The sequence below is a fragment of the Choloepus didactylus genome, chromosome 8 (genome assembly GCF_015220235.1).
Source record: "Choloepus didactylus isolate mChoDid1 chromosome 8, mChoDid1.pri, whole genome shotgun sequence".
NCBI classification, from domain to species: Eukaryota; Metazoa; Chordata; class Mammalia; order Pilosa; family Megalonychidae; genus Choloepus; species Choloepus didactylus.
Window position 1 is genome coordinate 88,079,893 of NC_051314.1, and position 22,386 is coordinate 88,102,278.

Sequence of the window (22,386 nt, forward strand, 5' to 3'; positions counted from 1 at the left end):
ACAAAAAACAAAAGTTGGGATTTTAAGAAGAGCAATGAAATTGGCAAACCCTTAGCTAGACTGATAAAGGAAAAAAAGAGAGAAGATGCAAATAAAATCAGAAATGAGAGGGGGACATACTACTGAATGCAGTAATATAATTAGAAAAGATCATTAGAAGATACTATATACAACTGTATGCCAACAAATTGGACAACTTAGATGAAATGGACAAATTCCTAGAAACATATGAACAACCTACACTGACTCTAGAAGAAATAGAAGACTTCAATAGACCAATTACAAAAGGTTAAATCAGTCATCAAAAACCTCACAACAAAGAAAAGCCCAGAACCAGACAGCTTCATAGGTGAAGTCTACCAATAATCCCAAGAAGAACTAATACCAATCCTGCTCAAACTTTTACAAAAAAACTGAAGAGGAAGGACCATTACTTAACTCATTCTAATATCAAAGCCAGATAAAGATACTACAAGAAAACAGAATTACAGAACAATTTCTCTAATGAATATAGATGCAAAAATCCCCAACAAAATACTTGCAAATCGGATCCAACAGCACATTAAAAAATCATACACCATGAACAAGTGGGTTTTATCCCAGGTATGCAAGGGAGGCTTAACACAAGAAAATCAATTAACATAATCCACCTCATTAACAAATCAAAGGGGAAAAATCACATGATTCTCTCATCTGATGTGGAAAAGGTATTTGACAAAATTGACCATCCTTTGTGGATAAAAACACTTAGGAATAGAAGGAAACTTCCTCAACATGATTAAAAAGCATACATGAAAAACCCACACCTAACACTGTACTCAATGGTGAAAGCCTGAAAGCTTTTCCTCTAAGATCTGGAACAAGACAAGGATGCCCACTGGCACCACTGTTTTTCAACATTGTGCTACAAGTTCTCACTAGAGCAGTTGGGCAAGAAAAACAAAAAATAAAAATAAAAGGCATCCAAATTGGAAAGGAAGAAGTAAAACTTTCACTATTTGCAGATGACATGATCCTATATATGTAAAGTCCCAATAAAGACAGAGGTAGCTAATAAAAGAGTTCAGCAAACTGGTGGGATACAAGATCAGCAGCAAAAATAAGTAGTGTTTCTATACACTAGTAATGAGCAATCTGAGTAGGAAATCAAGAAAAAAAAAGACCATTTACAATAGCAACTAAAAGAATCAAATATCTAGGAATAAATTTAACCAAGGATGTAAAGAACTTATACACAGAAGACTACAAAACATTTCTAGCAGAAATCAAAGAGGACTTAAATAAATAGAAGAATATTCTGTGTTCATGGATTGGAAGACTAAATATCATTAAGATTTCAATTCTACCCAAATTGAATTACAGAAATAAGAGGCCCTGAATAGCCAAAAATATCTTGAAAACGAAGAATGAAGTTGGAGGATTCACACTTCCTGACTTTAAAGCATACTACAAAACTACAGTTATCAAAAATAGCATGGTATTAGAATAAAGATAGAAGGAATCAAATTGAGTGTTCAGAAATAGACTTTCACATCTCTGGCTAATTAATATTTGCAAAGGCTGCAAAGTCTACTTTTACCTGAGAAATGATAGTTTAAAAATGGTGCTGGGAAAACTGAATATCCTTATCGAAAAGAATTAAACAGGACCGCTATCTCATATCATATACAAATATTAACTCAAAATGGATCAAAGACCTAAATATAAGACCCAGGACCATGAAACTCCTAGAAGAAAATGTACAGAAGCCTTTTCAATACTCTGTGGTAGGCAATGGTTTCATAGATTTTACACTCAAAGCAAAAATAATGAAAGAAAAAATAGATAAATGGGGCCTCCTCAAAATGAAAAACTTTTGTTCCTCAAAGGACTTTATCATGAAAGTAAAACAATAACCGACATAATCAGATAAAATATTTGGAAACCACATATCTGATAAACGAATAATACGCAGAATACACAAAGAAATCTTTCAACTTAAAAATAAAAAGACAAACCCAATTTAAAAATAGGCAAAAGACTTGAACAGACATCTCTCCAAAGAACATACACAAATAGCCAGAGAGCACCTGAAAAGATACTCATCATCATTAGCCATCAGGGAAATGCAAATCAAAACCACAATGAGATACCATTTCACACCCATTAGAATGGCTGCTATTAAAAAAATGGAAAACAACAAGTGTTGAAGAGGATGCAGAGAAATACAAACACTCATTTATTGCTAGTGGCAATGTAAAATGGTGCAGCTACTATGGAAGACAGCTTTGCAGTTCCTCAGGAAACTAAGTATAGGACTACCATATGACCCAGCAATTGCACTGCAAGGTGTATCCTCAAAAGAATTGAAAGTAGGGACTTGAACAGACATTTTCATACTGATGTTCTTAGCAACATTATTCACAGTTGCCAAAAGACGGAAGCAAGCCAAATGTCCATCAAACTATGAATGGGTAAAATGTAGTGTATACATACAACAGAAAAATATTCAGCTGTAATAAGAAATGATGTCCTGATACATGCAACAACATAGATGAACCTGGAAGACATCATATTGAGTGAAATAAACCAGACACAAAAGGACAAATATTGTATGAACTCTTGGATTTGAAACTCATACAACAAGCAAACTCATAGAGTCAGTATCTAGAATGTTAATTACAAGGTGATGGGTTGGGGGTAGGGAATGGGAAATTAAGGCTTAAAATGCATAGGGTTCCTATTTGGAATGATGGAAATGTTTTGTAATAGATGGTGGTATTGGTAACACAACACTGAATGCAATTAACAGCACCGAAATATATAACTGAATGTGATTAAAGGGGGAAGTGTTAGATTGGATGTGTTTACAGAATAAAAGTTTCAAAAAATCCATGGAACTACACTACACAGTGAACCTTAAGTTAAATCATGGACTCTAATTAATAGTACAATTATAAAAATGTGCTATTATCAATTGTAACAAGTGTTACATACCAATCAAGGTGTTGGCTGTGAGGTGATATATGGGAATCCTATACTTTATGCATAATTGCTCTGTAATCCCACAACTTATCTAATAAAGGAAAACAAACAAACAAACAAACCAAAGACCCCAATCATAAATGTGTGTATTTGTTTATAGGTTTTCTATTCTATCCCATTCATCTACATGTCTATATATTCACTGTCTTGGTTATTGTAGCTTCATAGTATGTCTTGAAAGGTAGTGTAAGTCTTCTAATATTGTTCATTTTCAGAGTTGGTTTGAATATTCTAGTTATTTTATTTTCCGATATAAATTGTTTAATCAACTTGTTGATTTCAACAAAAAGCTTTCTAGAATTTTAATTTGAATTGTGTGGAATCTATACATCAATTTAGGGAGAACTGAAATCCTAACAATATTGAATCTTCCAATATATGAGCACAGTATATCTTTTCATTTATTTATGTCTTTTTTATTCATCTATGCTTTTTTATAGTTTTAAGCACATAAATCTTACACATATTTTGTTAAATTTAAACCTAAATATTTCATGGCTTTCATGCTATATTAAATGGTATTTTTAATTTCAATTTTAATTGTTCATTTCTAGTGTAAAGAAATACAATTTATTTTTTATATTGAGTTTTATCCTGTGACCTTGCTAAACTAACTTATTTTTTCTAGTGGGGTTTTTGGGTAGTCTTTGAGATTTTCTTGATAGGAAATCATATTGACTGTTTATTAGTAGAGAAAGTTTTATTTCTTCCTTTCCAATCTTGCTTTTCATTGCTTTCTCTTGCTTTATTGAACTGGCCAGAACATCTCATAAGTCACTGAATGTGAGTGATGAAAGCAGATATTCTTGCATTGTTCTCATACTTAACAGTAAAAATATTCAGTCTTTCCCCCCTGAGTTCAAGATTAGCTTTAGATTTTTTCTACATGTCCATTATTAAGTGGAGAAAGTTCTCCTTAATTCCTAGCTTGCTTAAGAATTTTATCATGGATGGATGTTGAATTTTGTCAAATGATTTTTCTACATTGATTTAGATGATCACATGGTTTTTCTTCTTTCGTCTGTTGTTAGGATGAATAACAGATTCATTTTTAAATATCAAAACAATCTTGCATTCCTGGGATGAACCTCACCTTCTCATTTATGAATTTTTACATATTGATGGATTTTATGGGCATTAGTTTCTTTCAAAGTAAGTTGTCATTTTATCTAAGTTCTTGATTTTATGGACATAAATATGTTTATAACATTGCTTTATAATTCTTTTCATGTCAGTAGTATCTGTATTATTGTTCTGTTTTTAATTATTAATATTGCTAATTTAAAGATTTTTAAACAGAGAATAGAAAAATAATAGAGAAATGAATGACAATTACAACAAAAAAATCAATGACAGTATATAAATGACACCAAATTTGGATTCTTTGAAAAGATCAAAAAAATTGATAAATCTTTAGCTGGAGTGATCAAAAGGAAAAAGAGACAGGGATCAAATTAGGAATGAAAGAAAGAACAACTAACAATGTTAGAGAAATAAAAAATGGTTATAAGGGAATACTTTTAACAATTGTATGCCCCCAAATTAGCTAAGATAGACCAAATGAACAAATTCCTAGAAACCACAAACTGCTCAAGAAGAAATGCAAATCTGAATAGACTTACAAGTAAAGAAATTGAATTAGTAATCTAAATCATCCTACAAAGAAAAGCCCATACTTGATGACTTTAACTGGTGAATTCTACAAATTTTTAAAGATTGATCACCAATACCTCACAAACTCTTGAAAAATTGAAGAGAAGGGAATACTTTCCAACTCATTCTATGATGCCAGTATTACTCTGATACCAAACCAGACAGAAACATCATAAAAAGAGAAAATTGCAGTCCCATGTTCCTTATTAATATGCATACACAAAAATCTTCAACAAAATATTAGAAAATTGAATTCAGCAACATACAAAAGAGATTAAACTCTATGACCAGGAATACAAGAATTTTTTCACATATGAAAATCAGTGTAGTAACCTATTAATAAAATAAAGGCAAATCCACATGATCATTTCAATAGATGCAGAAAAAGCATTTGAAAAAAAATCCAACACCCTTCAGGATAAAAAATTCAATAAACTAGGAATAGAAGGGAACTTCCTCAATGTGGTAAACAGCATATATGAAAAACCCACAGCTAAAATCACACTCAGTGGTGAAAGACTGAAAACTTTCCAGTACAGGAAGAAGACAAGGATGTCCACTTTTTCCCTTTTTTATGCAACATTGTACTGGAAGTTCTAGCCAGGGCAATTAGGCAAAAAAAAAAGATAAGAAAAGGAAAAGTAAAAACTATATCTATTTTCCGAAGACATAATTTTTATATAGAAAACCCTAAGGAACGTACATGCCAAAAAATTAGAGCTAATAAACAAGTTCATCAAGGTTGCAGGATACAAGATCAATATACAAAATCATTTACAAGATTAATATACAAAAATCATTTTGTGTTTCTATACACTAGCAATTAGCAATCCACAAATGAAATTAAGAAAACAATTCCATGTAAAATAGCATTAAAAATAGTAAAATACTTAAGAATAAATAATATCAGAAGAAATGCAAGACTTGTATACTGAAAACTACAAAGTATCATTGAAAGAAATTAAAGAAAACCTAAATTTGAAAGACATCCTGTATTCACAGACTGGAAGACTTAAAATTTTTATGATGACTATACTCCCCAATTTGATCTACAGATTCAACACAATCCCCAGCAAAATATCAAGTGCATTTTTACAGAAATTGACAAGCTAAACCTAAAATTAATATGTAACTTTAGGAGACACAGAATAGCCAAAACAATCTTGAAAAAGAGTAAAGTTGGAGGACTCGTATTTCCTGATTTCAAAACCCATGTTTGTGATAGGGAAGTTGTAAATGCACCCTCCTGTGGCTCCTGGTATTTGGGTCTTACCTATAACAGTGGGGAAAGACATGGCCCTGCTGTGCTACAACCGGGACTGCAGCCAGCGCTTTAGTACTGAGAACAAATCCTACGATGCTGGCACATACCACCCAGGCATTCCAGCCTTTCATGATGCTGTAACAGCAGAACAACTGATTTTTCCAATTTCTTAAGCATGGTAGGCTGTACAAAGGGTAGATAAGCATAATAGTGAGAAGCCACCCGAGCCAGTCAAACCTGAAGTCAAGACCACTGAGAAGAAAGAATTATCTGAATTGAAATCCAAATTTCAGCAGCACATCATTCAGGCCCCTAAACCAGTAGAAGCAATTAAAAGGCCAAGCCCAGATGAACCAATGACAAATTTGGAATTAAAAGTATCTGCATCCCTAAAACAAGCACCTGATAAACTTAAACTGTCATCAGGGAATGAAGAAGATAAAAAGGAGGACCACAGTGTTGAAGTTAAGATGGGGACCTTGTGAAAAATGGAGGGTGTTCAAAGATATATCAGGGTCTACAGAGTCTAGAAGAAATCTGTGTATATCATTCTGGAGTACCTATATTTCATGAAGGTATGAACTATTGGAGCTGTTATAGAAGAAAAACTTCTGATTTTAATACCCCAAGAGAGCTGCACCACAGGGAAACACATGGGGACTAAAAAGGATGTTGGGGAAAAAGCTGTTCCATGTAGACATGATTGGCATCAGACAGAGAGTGAAATCACCATTTCAATATATGCTAAAAATTCACTTCCAGAACTTAGTTGGGTAGAAACAAATAGTATATTGTTAAATGTGCACATTATATTTGAAGGAGAGAAAGAATTTCATCAAAACGTGAAATTATGGGGTGTGATTGATGTAAAGTAAAGTTATATATCTGTGACTGCAACCAAGATTGAGATCACCATGAGAAAAACTAAACCCATGCAATGGGCAAGCCTTGAACCTCCTGCAACCAAAAAGCAGGAAAGGCAAAAGGAAGGTATAACAGATCGAATGGAGAAAGGAAAAACTATTGCCTATATCAGCATTTGTAATAATGTGTGATGAACTGGTGGCTTGCACTATAAATTTTTGTTTTGTTGTTGTTGAAGTCTGGCATTTCAGGGTCAATAGTAGGGTTTTAAAAGCCAAAGTCATTTTATATTTTTGTCTGTCTCATCTTCCTTTAAGTTCCATAAGGTTGATTGCTCATTTCTCCTCACTAATGGAAACCCAGTTTTGTTCTCTACTTGAAGAAGTTAAAAAACAGTTCATAAACAGAGTTGTGGTACTTCATGTTGAGCAGAGGAATATTAAAGAACATTTTTTTCATGTTTTTCTCTTATTTCATAATCAGTAAAGCAAGAGGGAATGTCAAATTTTAATCAGTTTTTTCATGGATTTGTGTTCCTATAATACTTGAAAATCTTTAGGGAAGAGATAAAGCTCTGCATTGATTTCTCCACTTGGGATGGTTACTTTTTCTAGGAGGTAGTGTATCAAGTAAAGAGGAATGTATGCATTGGTTAATAAATCAGAATTCAGTACAGTTAATAGAAATTAAAACATTAGTTCAGTAACCTGTTTTACTTGCCAAGCAGTATGATATAATTGTATAGGAGGCATTATAAATAAGACTATTGAGATTTCAATTTAGTTAAAAATCACCCTTTTATAAGACTAAGCAATAATGCTAAATATCTCTTTTGTGATTATTTTAAGGTCCTTTGTATAGTGTTATGACTAAATTGTACCTGATTTACAGCCTATACACTCTTAAAAGCCTTTAATTAGTTACTTATCAAAAGAAATTTTATCTGGCCTCATTGATGGAAAACTATATCTATAAAATTGTAAATTTTTAAAGGTTTGTGAAAATACATGAGGATGTTGAGAAACATAAATGCTTTGCTTTATGACAACTGTCTCGTACATGTTAAATATAAAATAGCTTAATTCTTTTGAATTATTTTTTTAGACTTTCACGAAGACCTTGACAATTCTAGGTGATAGAATGTTGATTATATATTATACTTTATTTGTTTTAATCTGGGTATCAGAATTAGATTGTTTATGCTCACTGGACCCATTAAAGGCTGGGTTACTTTGCGAGTTAGTGCAGAGCTCAAGAAGAAAATTAAAATTAAATGTTATGAAGGAAAAATCTCCAACAAAACTTAGTAAGTTTGAGTATGAATTTTGCTTATATAGATTAAAATGATTATCCCCACAGGAAAAAAAGCACTACCTATAAAAGAAAAAAATGTCTAATTGAACTTCATCACAATTAAAAACTTCTGTACATAAAAAAAACAATTAAGCAAGATAAAATAATTAATAGACTGGGAATATATTTTTTCCAATACATCTAATTTACAAAGATCTCATGTAGAAAATATGGAGTGCCTTGCAAATCAATAAGAAACAGAAAGACATTTCAATAACATATGGAAAAATATGAACAGGTCCTTCACAAAACAGATATCTAAAGGCCAATAAACATATAGAAAGGTGTCCAATATCATTCCTTATCAGAAAAATGCAATCAAAACCACAATGAATTACTATTTCACATGCCTCAGAATTGCTAACTTTTAAAAAAAGACTAAAAAGACAAAATTTTGGCAAGAATGTGGAACTACTGTATCCCTTATATATTGCTGGTCGGGATGCAAAGTGTTACAACCACTTTGGAAAACAGTTTGCCAGCTTCTACTAAAATTAAAAAATACACCTAAAATATACTTAAATACTATAAATACCCAGGAATTCAATCCTAGTCATATATACACAGAAAATTAGTGCATATATCTACACAAAAAACATATATAAGAATATTCATAAAGGCTTTATCCATACCTATCCAAAAAAACTGGAAACAATCCAAATGTCAACCAACAGAACAAGAGATAAATAAATTGTGGAATAATCATAAATGGAATATCATAGGATCAGATTTCAAGTGGAAGATTCTTTTTGTACTTTATCTATCATTGCTGTGTTTAACATGGAAGGACGTATTGAATAAGAAATGCTTTCCCTGTTTTCATTGGAAAGCCCTGTTGGTATCAAGGAAGAGTGAATTGACCTGGGCCAGCACTTGTTGTGAGGATTAATTTCTATGTATAGAATACAAAAATTATTCTGACATTTTTTTCTGTAAGCAGCTGATTTAAATACAGTTTATATCACATCTCTTCTCTTAGTGATTTTATGCTGCAACTGTAGAAACATACAGCTCTCCTATTCTCCCCCAGAAATTAGACAGACGCCTTTGAGATGCTGAATGACATACATGCAGGGCTTTGAGCTTGTTTGTTCTCACACTTCTCATACTTTCCTTTTTACATTTTATGCAGAATGAAATTAGCATTGATTTGGAGCCTTGTGGGTTGAGTCCACATAGACCTACCTCATACTGAAATGAGTCAGGTACACAACTAGTAAATTTATATAACTTAAACATGGAGTTATGTGAATTATCAAACCAGAATATAAATACACATGTTCTTTGATGTTGATGCAATAAAGAATTCTAGACAACAAAATAACAAGTATACATATCCAAATAGGTGCAAAGATGGTCAGTGTAATACTGATTGTAATAAATGGGATACAGAATCAGCCTGAATAATCTTCAATAAGACAAGGGTTAAATACATTATGATAAATCTATACTATGAATAATACTATTTAGGCCTTAAAAAAAGTAAGCTGAGTATTATGTGTAGGCATGGAAAGCTCTCCAAAGCATAAAATTAAATGGCAAAAGTAAGCTGGAACCCATGTATGCATAGAAAGTGTCTCCATGATAGCTGCTAAAGTATAAAATTAAATGGCAAAAGTAAGCCTGAACCCATATATGCATAGACAGTGTCTCCACGATAGCTGCTAAATTATTATGTCTAGGGAGGGGAGTAGTGTCTAAAGATGTGACAGGAGATTCACGTATGCATTGTTTGCATAATTTATAATTTCTTATTTATAAACATCAATAAAAAGCAAGTTTGCCTTGCTTTTACTCATTTGACTATCCTGATACTCGACCCAGTTGTTTTTACAAACCTATTTCATATACACAGGGGAGAAGATCAGGAGGTAAGCGCTGAGTCACTTCTCAGCTCCCATAGTGAATTCCAGCGAGTTCATCAGCCAGTGGGAAAATCCTGGCTTCCTAGGCAGGGACCAAATTTTCTTCTCCCTCCTTGTTCAGACACAACTCTCTTCAGAATAGCAGGATTTCTTATTCAATAGTTCAAAGCGATTGCTTCAACCCAGAATTTCCAAATAAAGTCCCTAGTTGCTCTAAAAAAAAGTTCTTATTTTTAGTTAATGAATCCAAAGCGAAACCTCTAGCTGTGACTCCGGGGACTGCCTAGCTTTGGGTCAGCCGCTGCCTAGGCTCCCAGCCTCAATCCATCAACCCATTGGCTGCCTAACCCAGACGCCTTCCTCTGATTGGTGACACCAGAGGATCCTTTCTTTGGATAATACTAACAGCAAATAGCCATAGAAGAAATATCATAGACAAATGATTGTTCAAGATTAAGGAAGATGAAAGAAATTGCTCAAAACTTTGAATGTTTCAAGATGATTCATGAGCAGAAATTAGAACAAGATTCTGGAGATCTCTCTATAGGGACTTTTGTAGCCTGGGTAAACATTCTTCTTTATTCTCACTCATTTTTTCCTAGATAGAAAACTTTGTTCCCAGAGTCGAGCAGTTCTGGCACATCCTTTCTTGAAGGGAATCTTCTGAATCAAGATGTGTTTACTTACTGACTCTGAGCTCCAAGGTACAAGCCAAGAGTATGTCCTACCTAAATTCTCTGATATTTATCGTCCCTTTAGACCAGCTCCTTAGGTTCCTCCTTCTTCCCTTCCCTCTTTCCCTCTATTCCTAACTTTCTAAAACACCTATTTTATTTCTGAATCCTCTCATCTCACCTCTCTTCTTCTGTCTTGGAGCTCTCCTGCCTTCTCCAGGTTGACTAGTTTTATCTGCTCCCTGAGATGTTCTGGTCAGCTTCTCATATGTGCCCCTCTTCCCTTGGAACACTGAGTTGGTTAAAGCTCTCAACTGATGTACATTATCCAACTAAATTCCCACAACATTGCAGCTTGTTATCCCCACTATGCAGATGGGAAACTTCAAATTAAAAGATGAAATATCTTTTCAGAGCTCACATAACTAGAAAATAGCAGATCTGGAATATGTGTATTTCCCAGGAATTCTGCTACACCTCTGCTGCTTCTCCTTGCCCTTTGGCAGAGCCTGCATTTCCTCAAAGGTTTGGGAAGATTGGGGTTGATGAGACTACTATCTGAGCAGGTAAGGGCATCAAGTGTAAATTTCTAACCTTTATAGATTAAAATAGCCTTTATACCGAGAACACCAAAGACTTGCTTTTTTATGCAATTAAAAAATGAATCTCAGAGTGTTTATCAGATAAGTTATAGATTTATTTTGCTTTATGTAGTTTTATGAGTTGGCAGTATTTTCTTAAATATCAATACTATAAAATAATATCTTTAAGAAATGCAGTCATTGCAACAAGAAGTGTAATGGTGTGGGTCTTGTTTTCATAAGTAGAACTACTTTCCTGTCTTCATATGCATTTATGAAGACAATGAATAAATTAAATAAAAACTGATTATACAGCATATAGTACATTTGCATAATATTCTAATTCTTTCACTTCAGAAGTTAGACTCATTGTCAGCATAAACATATCATTGCTTGCCATCTCCATAACATGATTTCTGATGCCCATGCAGGAGGATAAACAAAAGAAACTCAATCAGTAGGATATTTTTGCAAACTTTATACAATCTTAATACCATAAAGCTTCACTTCTAATCAATGTTATGGAGCAATTGCACAATCATTTGTAAGTTCTAGGTCAACATTTTGTTTTATTCTATAAACCTACACTTAAAAATTAATTTGAAGTACCCACTAATTTAAAAATTATCAATAGAGTTGAGTAATTTAAGATGAATTTGTCATTTCTATGCTTGGCCTTCAGTGCCTTTGCTAGACCATTTTAACTGTGAAAACTTGGCTTTAATGTTGTTAACTAAAGATCCCACATCACAGGCCCTGTCGGCACCACAGGCTGGGTACTCACCCCAGAACATTAAAGTAATTGGGCGAGCTATTTGATTGATATAGTGTAGGAAACTTAACTGGTCAGATGTTTTTCCCAACCATTTGATTTTGCAGCACATTAACACTATCTTAAACCTTGACTACTTTAATTGTAGGGATTTGATGTGTGATTTCCTTAGTTGCTTTCCATTTTTGGTCAATTTACTGAGCAACTATTTTAAGTATGTTGGGCAAGTTTATTCTCAGCGCAATGGGCACTCACAACTCCACTTAACAAAAACAAAAAGAAGCATATTAACGATGCCTTAGTTACGCGTTTGAATGGTTGTTTAGACTGTGTGTGTTGGTGGAGGCGGAGTGGTGTGTGTTTTAACCAAGAGTCAATTTTTACTGAGTTTGCATTGCAAATATGATGGCCTTGTAACCAAATGAAACAAAACTTCATAATAAAAGAAAAATACACTGTAGCTGTTTTCTACAAATTATTGTGTTCTGAAAACGTTAGTTTAGCTTTAATTTGATCTTTCATGGTGGACAGTCTATTATTTAACTAAAACTTAGACATTAAATTAGTTTTAACAGATGGGATTTGAAACCTTTTGAAATAGTGCATACTGTCCTATAAGGCAGTATTTTACCTCCAGAGAACCTTGCAGCATAAGGTAGTTATGTCTTGTGGTTGGCTGTGCTTCCTGGAGAGCTGTGACTGGGAACACTGTAAGGTATCTCCACTGGGTAGTGGTTACAGCTGATCCTCACTCATTTGGAGAGGTACTGTTCAAAATCTTGTCAGCTGATTGCACAACGAAAACCACTGTGATTTGTTTCTAAACACTAGGGAAATTTTACTACAGTCTAATTTATGTACCAATGCTATTGATTTCCTGGTTTGTTTAGTAAAACTTTGCTTCGCAGGGGAGGGGGGATCCCTCCCTTAACCTATCCCAGAGCATATGGGATATATCTGATTGGGCAAGGAGGCAGTAGTTAGAGAATAATCAGGACACATCTAGAAATGGGGTGATGTTATCCTTAGTGCCTCTCACTTTAATACATTCCCCCTCATGCCAAGTATTCCCTCATGGCTTCAGAGACTTCAGACTAATATGGAATATTCAGACACCCCTGTTTTGGTCACATAGACCAGCTTGTGTTCCAAGAGAAGCACCCCCACCCCCACCTCTCTCTCATTCATTCATTTATTCGTTCTTGTTTTCTACTATCACATTCTGCCTAACTCCTATGGTCTATTTACTATGCTTGCTGCCCTTTGTTTGTCTGAATCTGAAATGAGCAGTTGTCCGTAAGCTTTTCCTTGGGAAAACCAGCAGGAACCAATTCATTTCCTCCACAATGGTATTAATATCTAGAAACAAAGCTATTTTATTATGTTCCCATAGATATTTACTTTAAATTTTTGAAATATAGATTGAAGAAATAAACCAATAATGGTGGCATTTAAGGAAGTTTGCATTTTATTTTTGTTCTGTTTTTTGTTTTGTTTATTTTGTTCTAAGAATCTCTAAATAACCTTGAAGAAGAAACCTGCTGTGGGATCGAAACCCTAGCATTGACTTGCATTGCACTGGTAGTTTCTATGCAAGATTTTGCGTTGTTCCAAGGTTGATTTCTCACCAAAGTTCATGGAATCTCTGGATCTAAATAAGTTGGGCTATGTTTGAAGGTGGCAAAGAGAAAGGAGACTTTGTGTGTGTATGCGCTGACCTTGAAATCATACAACACAAGCCTCACCCCTTACTATGAACCCTCTGTCTGGGTTGAAAAACCATTGATATTGGCAAAACTGCTTTGCTTTGAGGATGATGGGGCAACCTCAGGATGAGTGCTGGGAACCCCATGCAGAATGCCACTAGAACTAAAGAGTAAAAGAAGAAGAAAGAACTCAAGCAATTATCTGCTCTATTCTCTCCCCAAATAAATGAAAATAAATAACAAGATATTGTCCACAATTTATCATTTCATATCACTGGTGATGAACCTGTCAAAATGTTAACTTTCAACATGATTTTCTACTTCTCCCCTACAGTAGTATTCTCAGTATTGACTTTAGAAGCTGAGGAGTTTTATCAATGACTGGACCTGAAAGTACTGTTGCCAAAACCCAGTGTGTTTCCGAGACTGCAGGTAATTGGGTTTTGTTCCTCACCAGGGCTGAGAGGCTCAGCTGTTCAGTCAAGAGGCAAGGGGACAGGCTCCTCAGTCTCTGTGGATGAACTAAATGTGTTGGTGTTGAACTAGGGGTGGCCAGGATGAGCCTCCAGATCAAGGGAAGAGTAGGGAAGAGTTCTCCTAGGATTCATGTCAGCATGTCAGACCAATATGGGAAATTATGCACAAGTTAAGTGTGAAAAAGTAGTTCAGGTAAGAATGCAGAGTCTTAAACCTGGCATGAGGGCTTAGACAGGAGCAGTGACTACATATATAATTGGATAATGTGGTTTTAGGATGGGCCTACCTGGCCTGAACATGGTCCTGTAATTCTGATGGGTTCTGATGACCCATTGCAAGCATAGGACTGCCCACAAAGGTCCTCCTGAAATATCACTGGGAAGTGTGTTCTAGGGCTGCCAGTTTTTTAAATCCATTATTAGTATAAGAATACATTTTCAAATTAAATAGTAACATGATGCCATTAAATGAAATGGGAGAAATTTAAAACAAGAAAAATCCAAGACAATAAAATTCCTTGATGATCCCTCCTATCCTATAATGGTTTCTTACACTTTACCTTGGCCCCTATTCCTACGATAATTTTACACTTAATTTTCTCATTAATACCTTTATAATTTCTCTCACATGTGGGCACACTCACACACATATACATGCACAACCAATGATCTCATTTACATTTTATTGAAAAAAAATGGAAGGAATCAGATGGGAACACCTTAAACTTCTTGTTCAAGGTTCAACACTCTTGACCTTTCCTTCTAAATGAAAAGACAAAGTATCCCTGCTCCTACCTAAGGCTTTTTGATTTAGACTTAATTCGCTCTCCTTTTCTCCTGTACTCCACTCCTAAATTTTTCTGCTCTCTCTCTTTCTCTTTCAAACTCTCCTTCAAAACTGAATCACTCTCATCAGTATAAAAATGCACTAGTTTTAAAAGAAATCATAATGAAAAATAGTAATATGATTGATTTAGAATATTAATGGCAATAGGATAACCAGGCAGTTAGCATTTAAATATCTGAGTGTAGATTAGGGAACAGTATTTATGGAGAGTAAGATCTGGGCACTGGGGTAACTGAGAGACATTAAACTAATTTCGGTGGGTCTTCTGTCTTGTATTCCAGAGAGAACACATCTCCATACGGCAATGAAAAACTACAGTGCTGTCAGTGAGTTCATTCTCCTAGGACTGTCTGCTGACCCTCACATTCAGGCTGTCCTCTTTGTGCTGTTCCTTCTGATTTATCTTCTCACCCTGATAGGAAACTTCTTGATGCTGCTGGTGATCAGGGTTGATTCCCACCTCCATACACCCATGTACTTCTTTTTGAAACAACTGTCCTTCCTGGACCTCTGCCACTCCTCTGTCACAGCTCCGAAAATGCTGGAGAATCTACTTTCTAAAAGCAAAACCATCTTTATGGAGAGCTGCCTGGCTCAGACCTTCTTTGTGTTTGCCACGGGGGGCACCGAGGCTTGTCTGCTGGCAGTGATGGCCTATGACCGCTATGTAGCCATCAGCTCCCCTCTGCTCTATGGCCAGCTGATGAGTAATGAGCTCTGTGTTGGGCTGGTGTGGGGCTCCTGGGTTCTGGCCTTTGCGGATGCGTTCATCAACATCCTCCCGGCAGTCAATTTAGACTTTTGTGATGGCCAAACTATTCCCCACTTCAGCTGTGAGCTCTCTTCTCTCTTCCCTCTGTCTTGTTCTGATATCTCTACCAACTTCATACTCCTGCTGGGCTCCTCTGTCTTGCATTTCTTTGGAACGTTCCTTATGATTGTTTCCTCCTATACCCGCATTGTCTCCACCATCCTGAGCATCAGCTCCACCTCTGGTAGAAGCAAGGCCTTCTCCACATGCTCCTCCCACCTCACAACTGTGATCTTGTTCTACGGCTCAGGTTTCATCAGCTATCTTTTGCCAACCTCAGGGTCCTCTCTGGAGATGATCTTCTCCCTGCAGTACAATGTGATCACACCCATGCTGAATCCCCTCATCTACAGCCTGCAGAACAAGGAGGTGGAAGCAGCTGTGGGGAGAATGTTCAGAAAATATTTTTATCCTCTCATGTAGCAGACACAAATCATGAAGAAAAGGCAACTGAACTTCTCTGTTGCAAGATATGAGGTAACTGGCCTTTGAGGAGAATTTCTTGATTGCCCCATGATGCCAGATGCCACAGGGAACATGGTGGCATTTACTTCCTTGAAAATTCTTGTGACCAGGACAAAAAACTTTTTTCATAGGAAAGTTCTGGTTCAGTCTTGTTCAAAGAAGGAGAAATGAATCAGATAACCCTCTTTTCCAGGGGATCATCTTATTAAAATACTTGTTTATTAGTTATAATCTATGTGGATATCTATTGATATTGGTTGCCCATTATTCCTTCACTTTTCTTCCAATAACCGTACCTCAAATCCTTAAGAAAACTGATTCTCTCAAATTCATATGGTCATCAAGGGGGATGATCATGTAACCCAGGATAGGCTAGCTGTTGCACATCTTTCTTCTGACAATACACTGGGGAAAGGAGTAAGACTATGATCCAAGCCAGGTTAATTGGAATCTTTCTCTAGGAAACTTCAATATGGAGCATGAACAAACAAAAAGAAAGAAGGCATTTGGAACATAGTCAATTGGACTGTAGTGGCCTAAAGAGACTATGAAACCCTATTCCCTGGAAATTGTTCTTCCTGGGGTCATATTTTTAATTACAATGGTAGCAGTAGAATATTTTTGTATTTCTTAGCTCTTACCAAGAACTGTGCTAAGTACCTGTGGTAGGGAGGATACCCACCCCCCAAAGATTGCTTCCTCCTAATCCCTGGAATCTATAAATATGTCATGTTACATGGAAAAGGGGACAGTGCAGATATAATTAAAGCTAGGAACATTAAAATAGGAAGATTATCTTGGATTATCCAGGTGGATTCAATCTAATCACATAAATCCTTAAAAGCAGAGAACATTCTCCAATTCAAGACAGGAAAGGTGAGGCAGAAGGGGAGATCAGAGACATTCTGAGCATGAGAAAGACTCAGGCCACTATTGCTGGCTCCCAAGATGGAGGGGCCACGAGCCAGGGATCATGGGCGGCCTCTAGAGACCGAAGAGGACCCTGTCCAAGAGCCAACGAGGAAATGGAGATGGGTCCTGTACCCAAGCCCAACTGAATTCTGCCAACAACCCAAATGAGCCTGGAGGCAATCTCTACCCCAGAGCCTCCTGATAAGGCCCAACAACACTTTTAATTCAGCCTTGTGAGACCCAGAGAAACTAGCTGACCTAAAGAACTGTGAAATAAAAAGTTGTGTCATCAATATTGTCAGTGCACTGAATAAATATGACTGTGAATAAAGTTGAAAGAGGAAGGCCAGGGACATGTATGACACTAGAAAGAAAGAAGATAAAGACTGGGACTGTATAATTTACTGAAACCTAGAGTGGTCAATGATGGTGATTAAATGTACAAATATAAAAACTTTTTTACATGAGGGGGAACAAATGAATGTCAACTTTGCAAGGTTTTGAGAATGGGATGGTATTGGGGAAAAATATAATCAAGGAAAACTAGAGTCTATAGTTAACAGTAACATTGTAATATGCTTCCATTAATTGTAACAAGGGCAATATACCAAAGCTAAATGTCTATAAGAAGGGGATATGAGGGAAGGGTATGGGATTCTTGGTGGTGGTGGTGTTGTCTGACCTTTTGATTTAATTTAATTTTCATTTATTCTTTTATCCTTTTTATTATTATTTTAATTTTTTGGAGTAATGAATGTGTTCAAGGGCTGATTGTGGTGATGAACGCACAGCTATATGATGATACTATGAACAAGTGATTGTACACTGTGGATGACTGTATGGTATCTGAATATATCTCCATAAAATTGAAGGGGAAAAAATAAACAGAGAGATACATGTACTGGAGAAAAGATGGAAAGAGGCATGTACCTATTCATTGCTGGTTGGGGAAGTAGAATGGTACAGTAGCCCATCTGGAGGGCAGTGTGGTGGTTCCACAAGCAGCTAAGTAGATCATAAACATATTTTTGTTTGCTTTTGTCATCCACTAATAATGTGTAAAAATTATGCCAAGTCAAATGATGTATTCTAATTCATTTTTTATGTCTGAATAAAATTCTGTCTCATGAATGTGCCATAGTTTCTCAAGCCATCATCTATTTTGGGCATTCACTTTGCTTCCCTTTTTTAACCACCACAATTCTGCAACATACATCTTTGATTATACAGCGTTAAATATTAATGTTTTTATTTCTCTGGGACTGATTCTAAAATATAGAATTATGAAGAATATGTACTTTTTTATTTTAATTGATGTTTCCAAATTGTTTTCCATATATGCTGTACCAGTTTGCATCTCCACCATCAAAGAGTGGCCTTTAACCCATATCCAGCCTGCAATTTATTATTTATTTTTATATAATGATATTTCATTTTTATCTCAATTTACCTTCTCTAACCACTAGGAAGAGTTAACTTCTTTTTCACATATTTATTGACCATTTGGATTTGATCTTTTGTGAAGATCATATCCAAAGTACTTTTTATTTTTGGAACGTTAGCTGCTTTGCTTATCAATTGGTTAGAATGTTTCATATATAAGGTATATTTACCACTGTCTATATTCTCTGCAGCAAATGTTTTTTCAACTCTATTATTTGATCTTGTCTTAGTTTATGGTATCTTTTCTATCCAATTTTTTTAGTTTTTATATCATCATATATAATGTACTTTCTTCAAACATTAGGTCATTTTACCCATCTACATAAAGGTTTACTTCACACTGATTTTAAATAAGGTCCCCAAGATGTCTTCTTAGACCATTTTTTTTTTATTTTTTACATTTAGATCTGTAATCATTTGGAATTCATGTTTGTACTTGGTGTGAGATAATATGTAACTGTATTAAATTATGATGAATAAAAACGTGTAATGGCAACATTTAACAAATAAACCATTCTTTCCTAACTGAATTAAAATAACAGTTGATTCATACATTAAAATCTGGGCTTTAAATTTTTATCAAAGTTGTTATTTATCTTTTTATTAAAATATCAAGCTGAATATTCTGGTATATGGTAAGGTAAGGTTCCTTCAACTCCCCCAACCCCACTATTATTCTTTCCCACCATTTTATATGAACTCCAGTATACTTTATTGAACTTCAGAGAAAAACAACTTTGGGTTTATAATTGAATATGACATCAAATTTAAAAATTAATCTTAAGATAACAGATATTTTTATAAGTCTCCACAATAAGAATATTATCACAATAACAATATGTCTTTCCAATACCTAAAAAAATCACAGCAGCCTTCTTTGCAGGGATGGAAAATTGATACTCAAATTCATACGGAATCGCAAGGGGTCCTAAATAGCCAAATCAATATTGCAAAAGAAGAACAAAGTTGGAGGACCCAAACTTCCTGATTTTAAAACTTACTACAAAGCCACAGTATCCAAAACAATGTAGTCCTGGCATAAAGATAGGCAAAGTGACCATGGGATAGAATTGAGAGTTCAGAAATAAACTCATACATCTACAGCCAACTGGCTTTTAACAAGGGTGCCAAGAACATTAATTTTGGGGGGGAAATGGTCCTTTCAACAAATGGAGCTGGGAAAACTGGATATCTACCTGCAAAAGAATGAAGTTGGACCCCTACCCCACATCATATGCAAAAATTAACTGTAAATGGATCATGTACCTAAAAGTATAAGCTAAAACCATAAAACTTTTAAAGGAACACATAGGGAGAAATATTTATAACCTTGGATTGGTAGTGATTTCTTAGATATGACACCAAAAATATGAGCAACAAAAGAAAAAACAATAGATAAAATGGGCTTGATCAAAATTTTAAACTTTTGTATGTCAAAGGACACTGTTGAAAAACTGAAAAGTAAAATTAGAGAATGGGAGAAAATAATTGCTAACTTTATATCTGGTAAGGCTTTACTATCCAGAATATATAGATAAAGAACTGCTAAAACTCAAGAACAAAAAGACAAACAACCCAATTCAAAAAATGAGCAAAGGAGTTGAATAGACATTTCTCCAAATAAAATATACAAATGCCCAATAATTACATGGAAAGATACTTAACATCATAGAACATTAGGGAAATGCAAATCAAAACCATAATAAGATACCACTTCACACCCACTAGTATGGCTATTATTAAATGAACAGCAAATAAGTTTTGGTGAGGATGCAGAGAAACTGGAACCCTTATGCATTATTGGTTACTTTTAGTCATCAAATCTCTCTCTCTTTCCAATTAATTGGGCTTAGAAGACTATCTGAATCAATGGTTTCAAGTGAGAAAGCAACACTCAAAACCTTGTCTTTTTTTTTTTTTAATTAGAGGAGTTTGTAGGTTTCAAAACCTTGTCTTGCCAGTAGGCTTTCAGCTTTTGTGTAGAGGGAATTTAGTTTTATCTTCTATTATGGCTCTCACATCAAAGCCAGTGCTTATTATTACACCAGTTCCAGATAGAGAAGAAATTAACATTTCATCCCTGTAAGACGCTAAATGACAGAAAGTGACATTGTAAAGCTATATTTCCTTCCATTTTCTGTGAGTGGGTGGAATTATCTCTCATAGGATTTTGCAGAAGTTGGTGGAAGGCAGTCGAAACAGTAGTAACCTAATTTTTCCCCTACCATTCGCCCTAGTGTTATGTCATCAATCAGAATGTGGTCTGCCTTTCAAGGTACCTTGAAAACCTCGTCAGATAATTCATTATAGCTTAACTAGTGTTTTGTATTTTCTAGCCTGCAATTTTTAAATTCTTGCTGTCTGCTGCTTCCACCAAACTTATTTCACACTTGAAAGGCTCTGTTACATGAAGCACTCCACTCCCTGGAATCAAATTGTGTATTCTTTAGGATAAAATTTATTCAAAAGTAACTGAGACCCAGGAGATAATAGGCTCAACAATATAGAATTTTATTCTTATTACATGTAAAAATCTGGAGACAGCAATCCTAGGTTGGTATGATGGCTCAGTTGCCAAAGTCCAGCATCCCAGCAGCTTATATCTGTGCTTAAATGAATGGCCTCTATTTCCAAAGTCATGGACTGGACAATATGGCTGTTCTAGCTACCAAGTTATATATGCAGCCCAGTGAACAAAGAGGAGAAAGGGTTAAGAAAGAAGTAGAAGGATGAGAGCTATCACTCTTTCAACCATGGCTCCTTGAAACTTCCACATCATATCTCTGTGGTCTGAATGCAGTCACGTTACCAAACACAGTTGCAAAAAAACTAGAGGCAGTTATTACATTAGAGGTTTATAAAACAGTAATTTTCTAATTGTATTATTCCTTTTGCATGTGTTAAATGTTTTTTTTTTTTTTGATTACCCTGAAATATATTTCATACTAGAACTAGAAGGCAGAATAAGTATTTAATTTCCTGTATCAATTATTGGAACAATCCCCACTGGTATCCAGTGAACTTTTATCTTCCTGTCCTTTTATTGCTTAATTGATTAAATGATTGATGATGCATTGTTATTAAATCATATATTTCTTGTATTCAATGGATTTTAGTCAATTTCAGTCATTGTTTTTAATTAAAGGATCCTATCATTGGCCTGTGGGCTGGCTCCTGTGTCCGTATGAGGCTTCCTTATGTCTGGCATGAAGTCAGTCCCAGATTTACCATGTATACTTTGTTTCCTAGATCTGGAATCAGCTCATTCTCTAAGAAATACTGATTCCTTTAATGGTATCTGAAAACCAAAATCAGGGTCCTGTAGGTGACCGTTACTAATTTATAATACTTTGAGTACTTTTCAATGGACAGAGCCTTTTGAAGTGGAAAAAGAAAAGCAATAAATTCACAAATATTTTGAACTCAAATTTAAGATTGTAAAATTTTACTTTGATTTTGTATTGTATTACTTTGCTCTTACACTGTGAAATATAGGTTCCTAACAATATTATCATATTACCTATCTATCCTTCAAATATCCTTCAAAAGCAATAACAATATTATTATTAACAATAAGAATGATAATACTACTGAATGAATTATCTCTTACTGAGGCAGCCCAGTCAAAAGCCTATACTCTAAGGTCACTTGCGGTAATTCTCTTCTAAGGTGGCTA

The 22,386-nt window shown here is 35.0% G+C and overlaps 1 protein-coding gene and 1 pseudogene across 1 annotated transcript; both read left to right on the top strand.

Moving 5' to 3' along the window:
• The first annotated feature begins 5,970 nt into the window (after positions 1-5,970).
• LOC119542817 lies at positions 5,971-6,996 on the top strand (annotated as a pseudogene).
• Positions 6,997-15,383: 8,387 nt separating this feature from the next.
• On the top strand, positions 15,384-16,313 carry LOC119542818 (olfactory receptor 8S1-like). Its single transcript, XM_037847459.1, has one exon. The coding sequence runs from the start codon at positions 15,384-15,386 to the stop codon at positions 16,311-16,313; it is 930 nt and encodes a 309-aa protein (XP_037703387.1).
• The last annotated feature ends 6,073 nt before the right edge of the window (positions 16,314-22,386 follow it).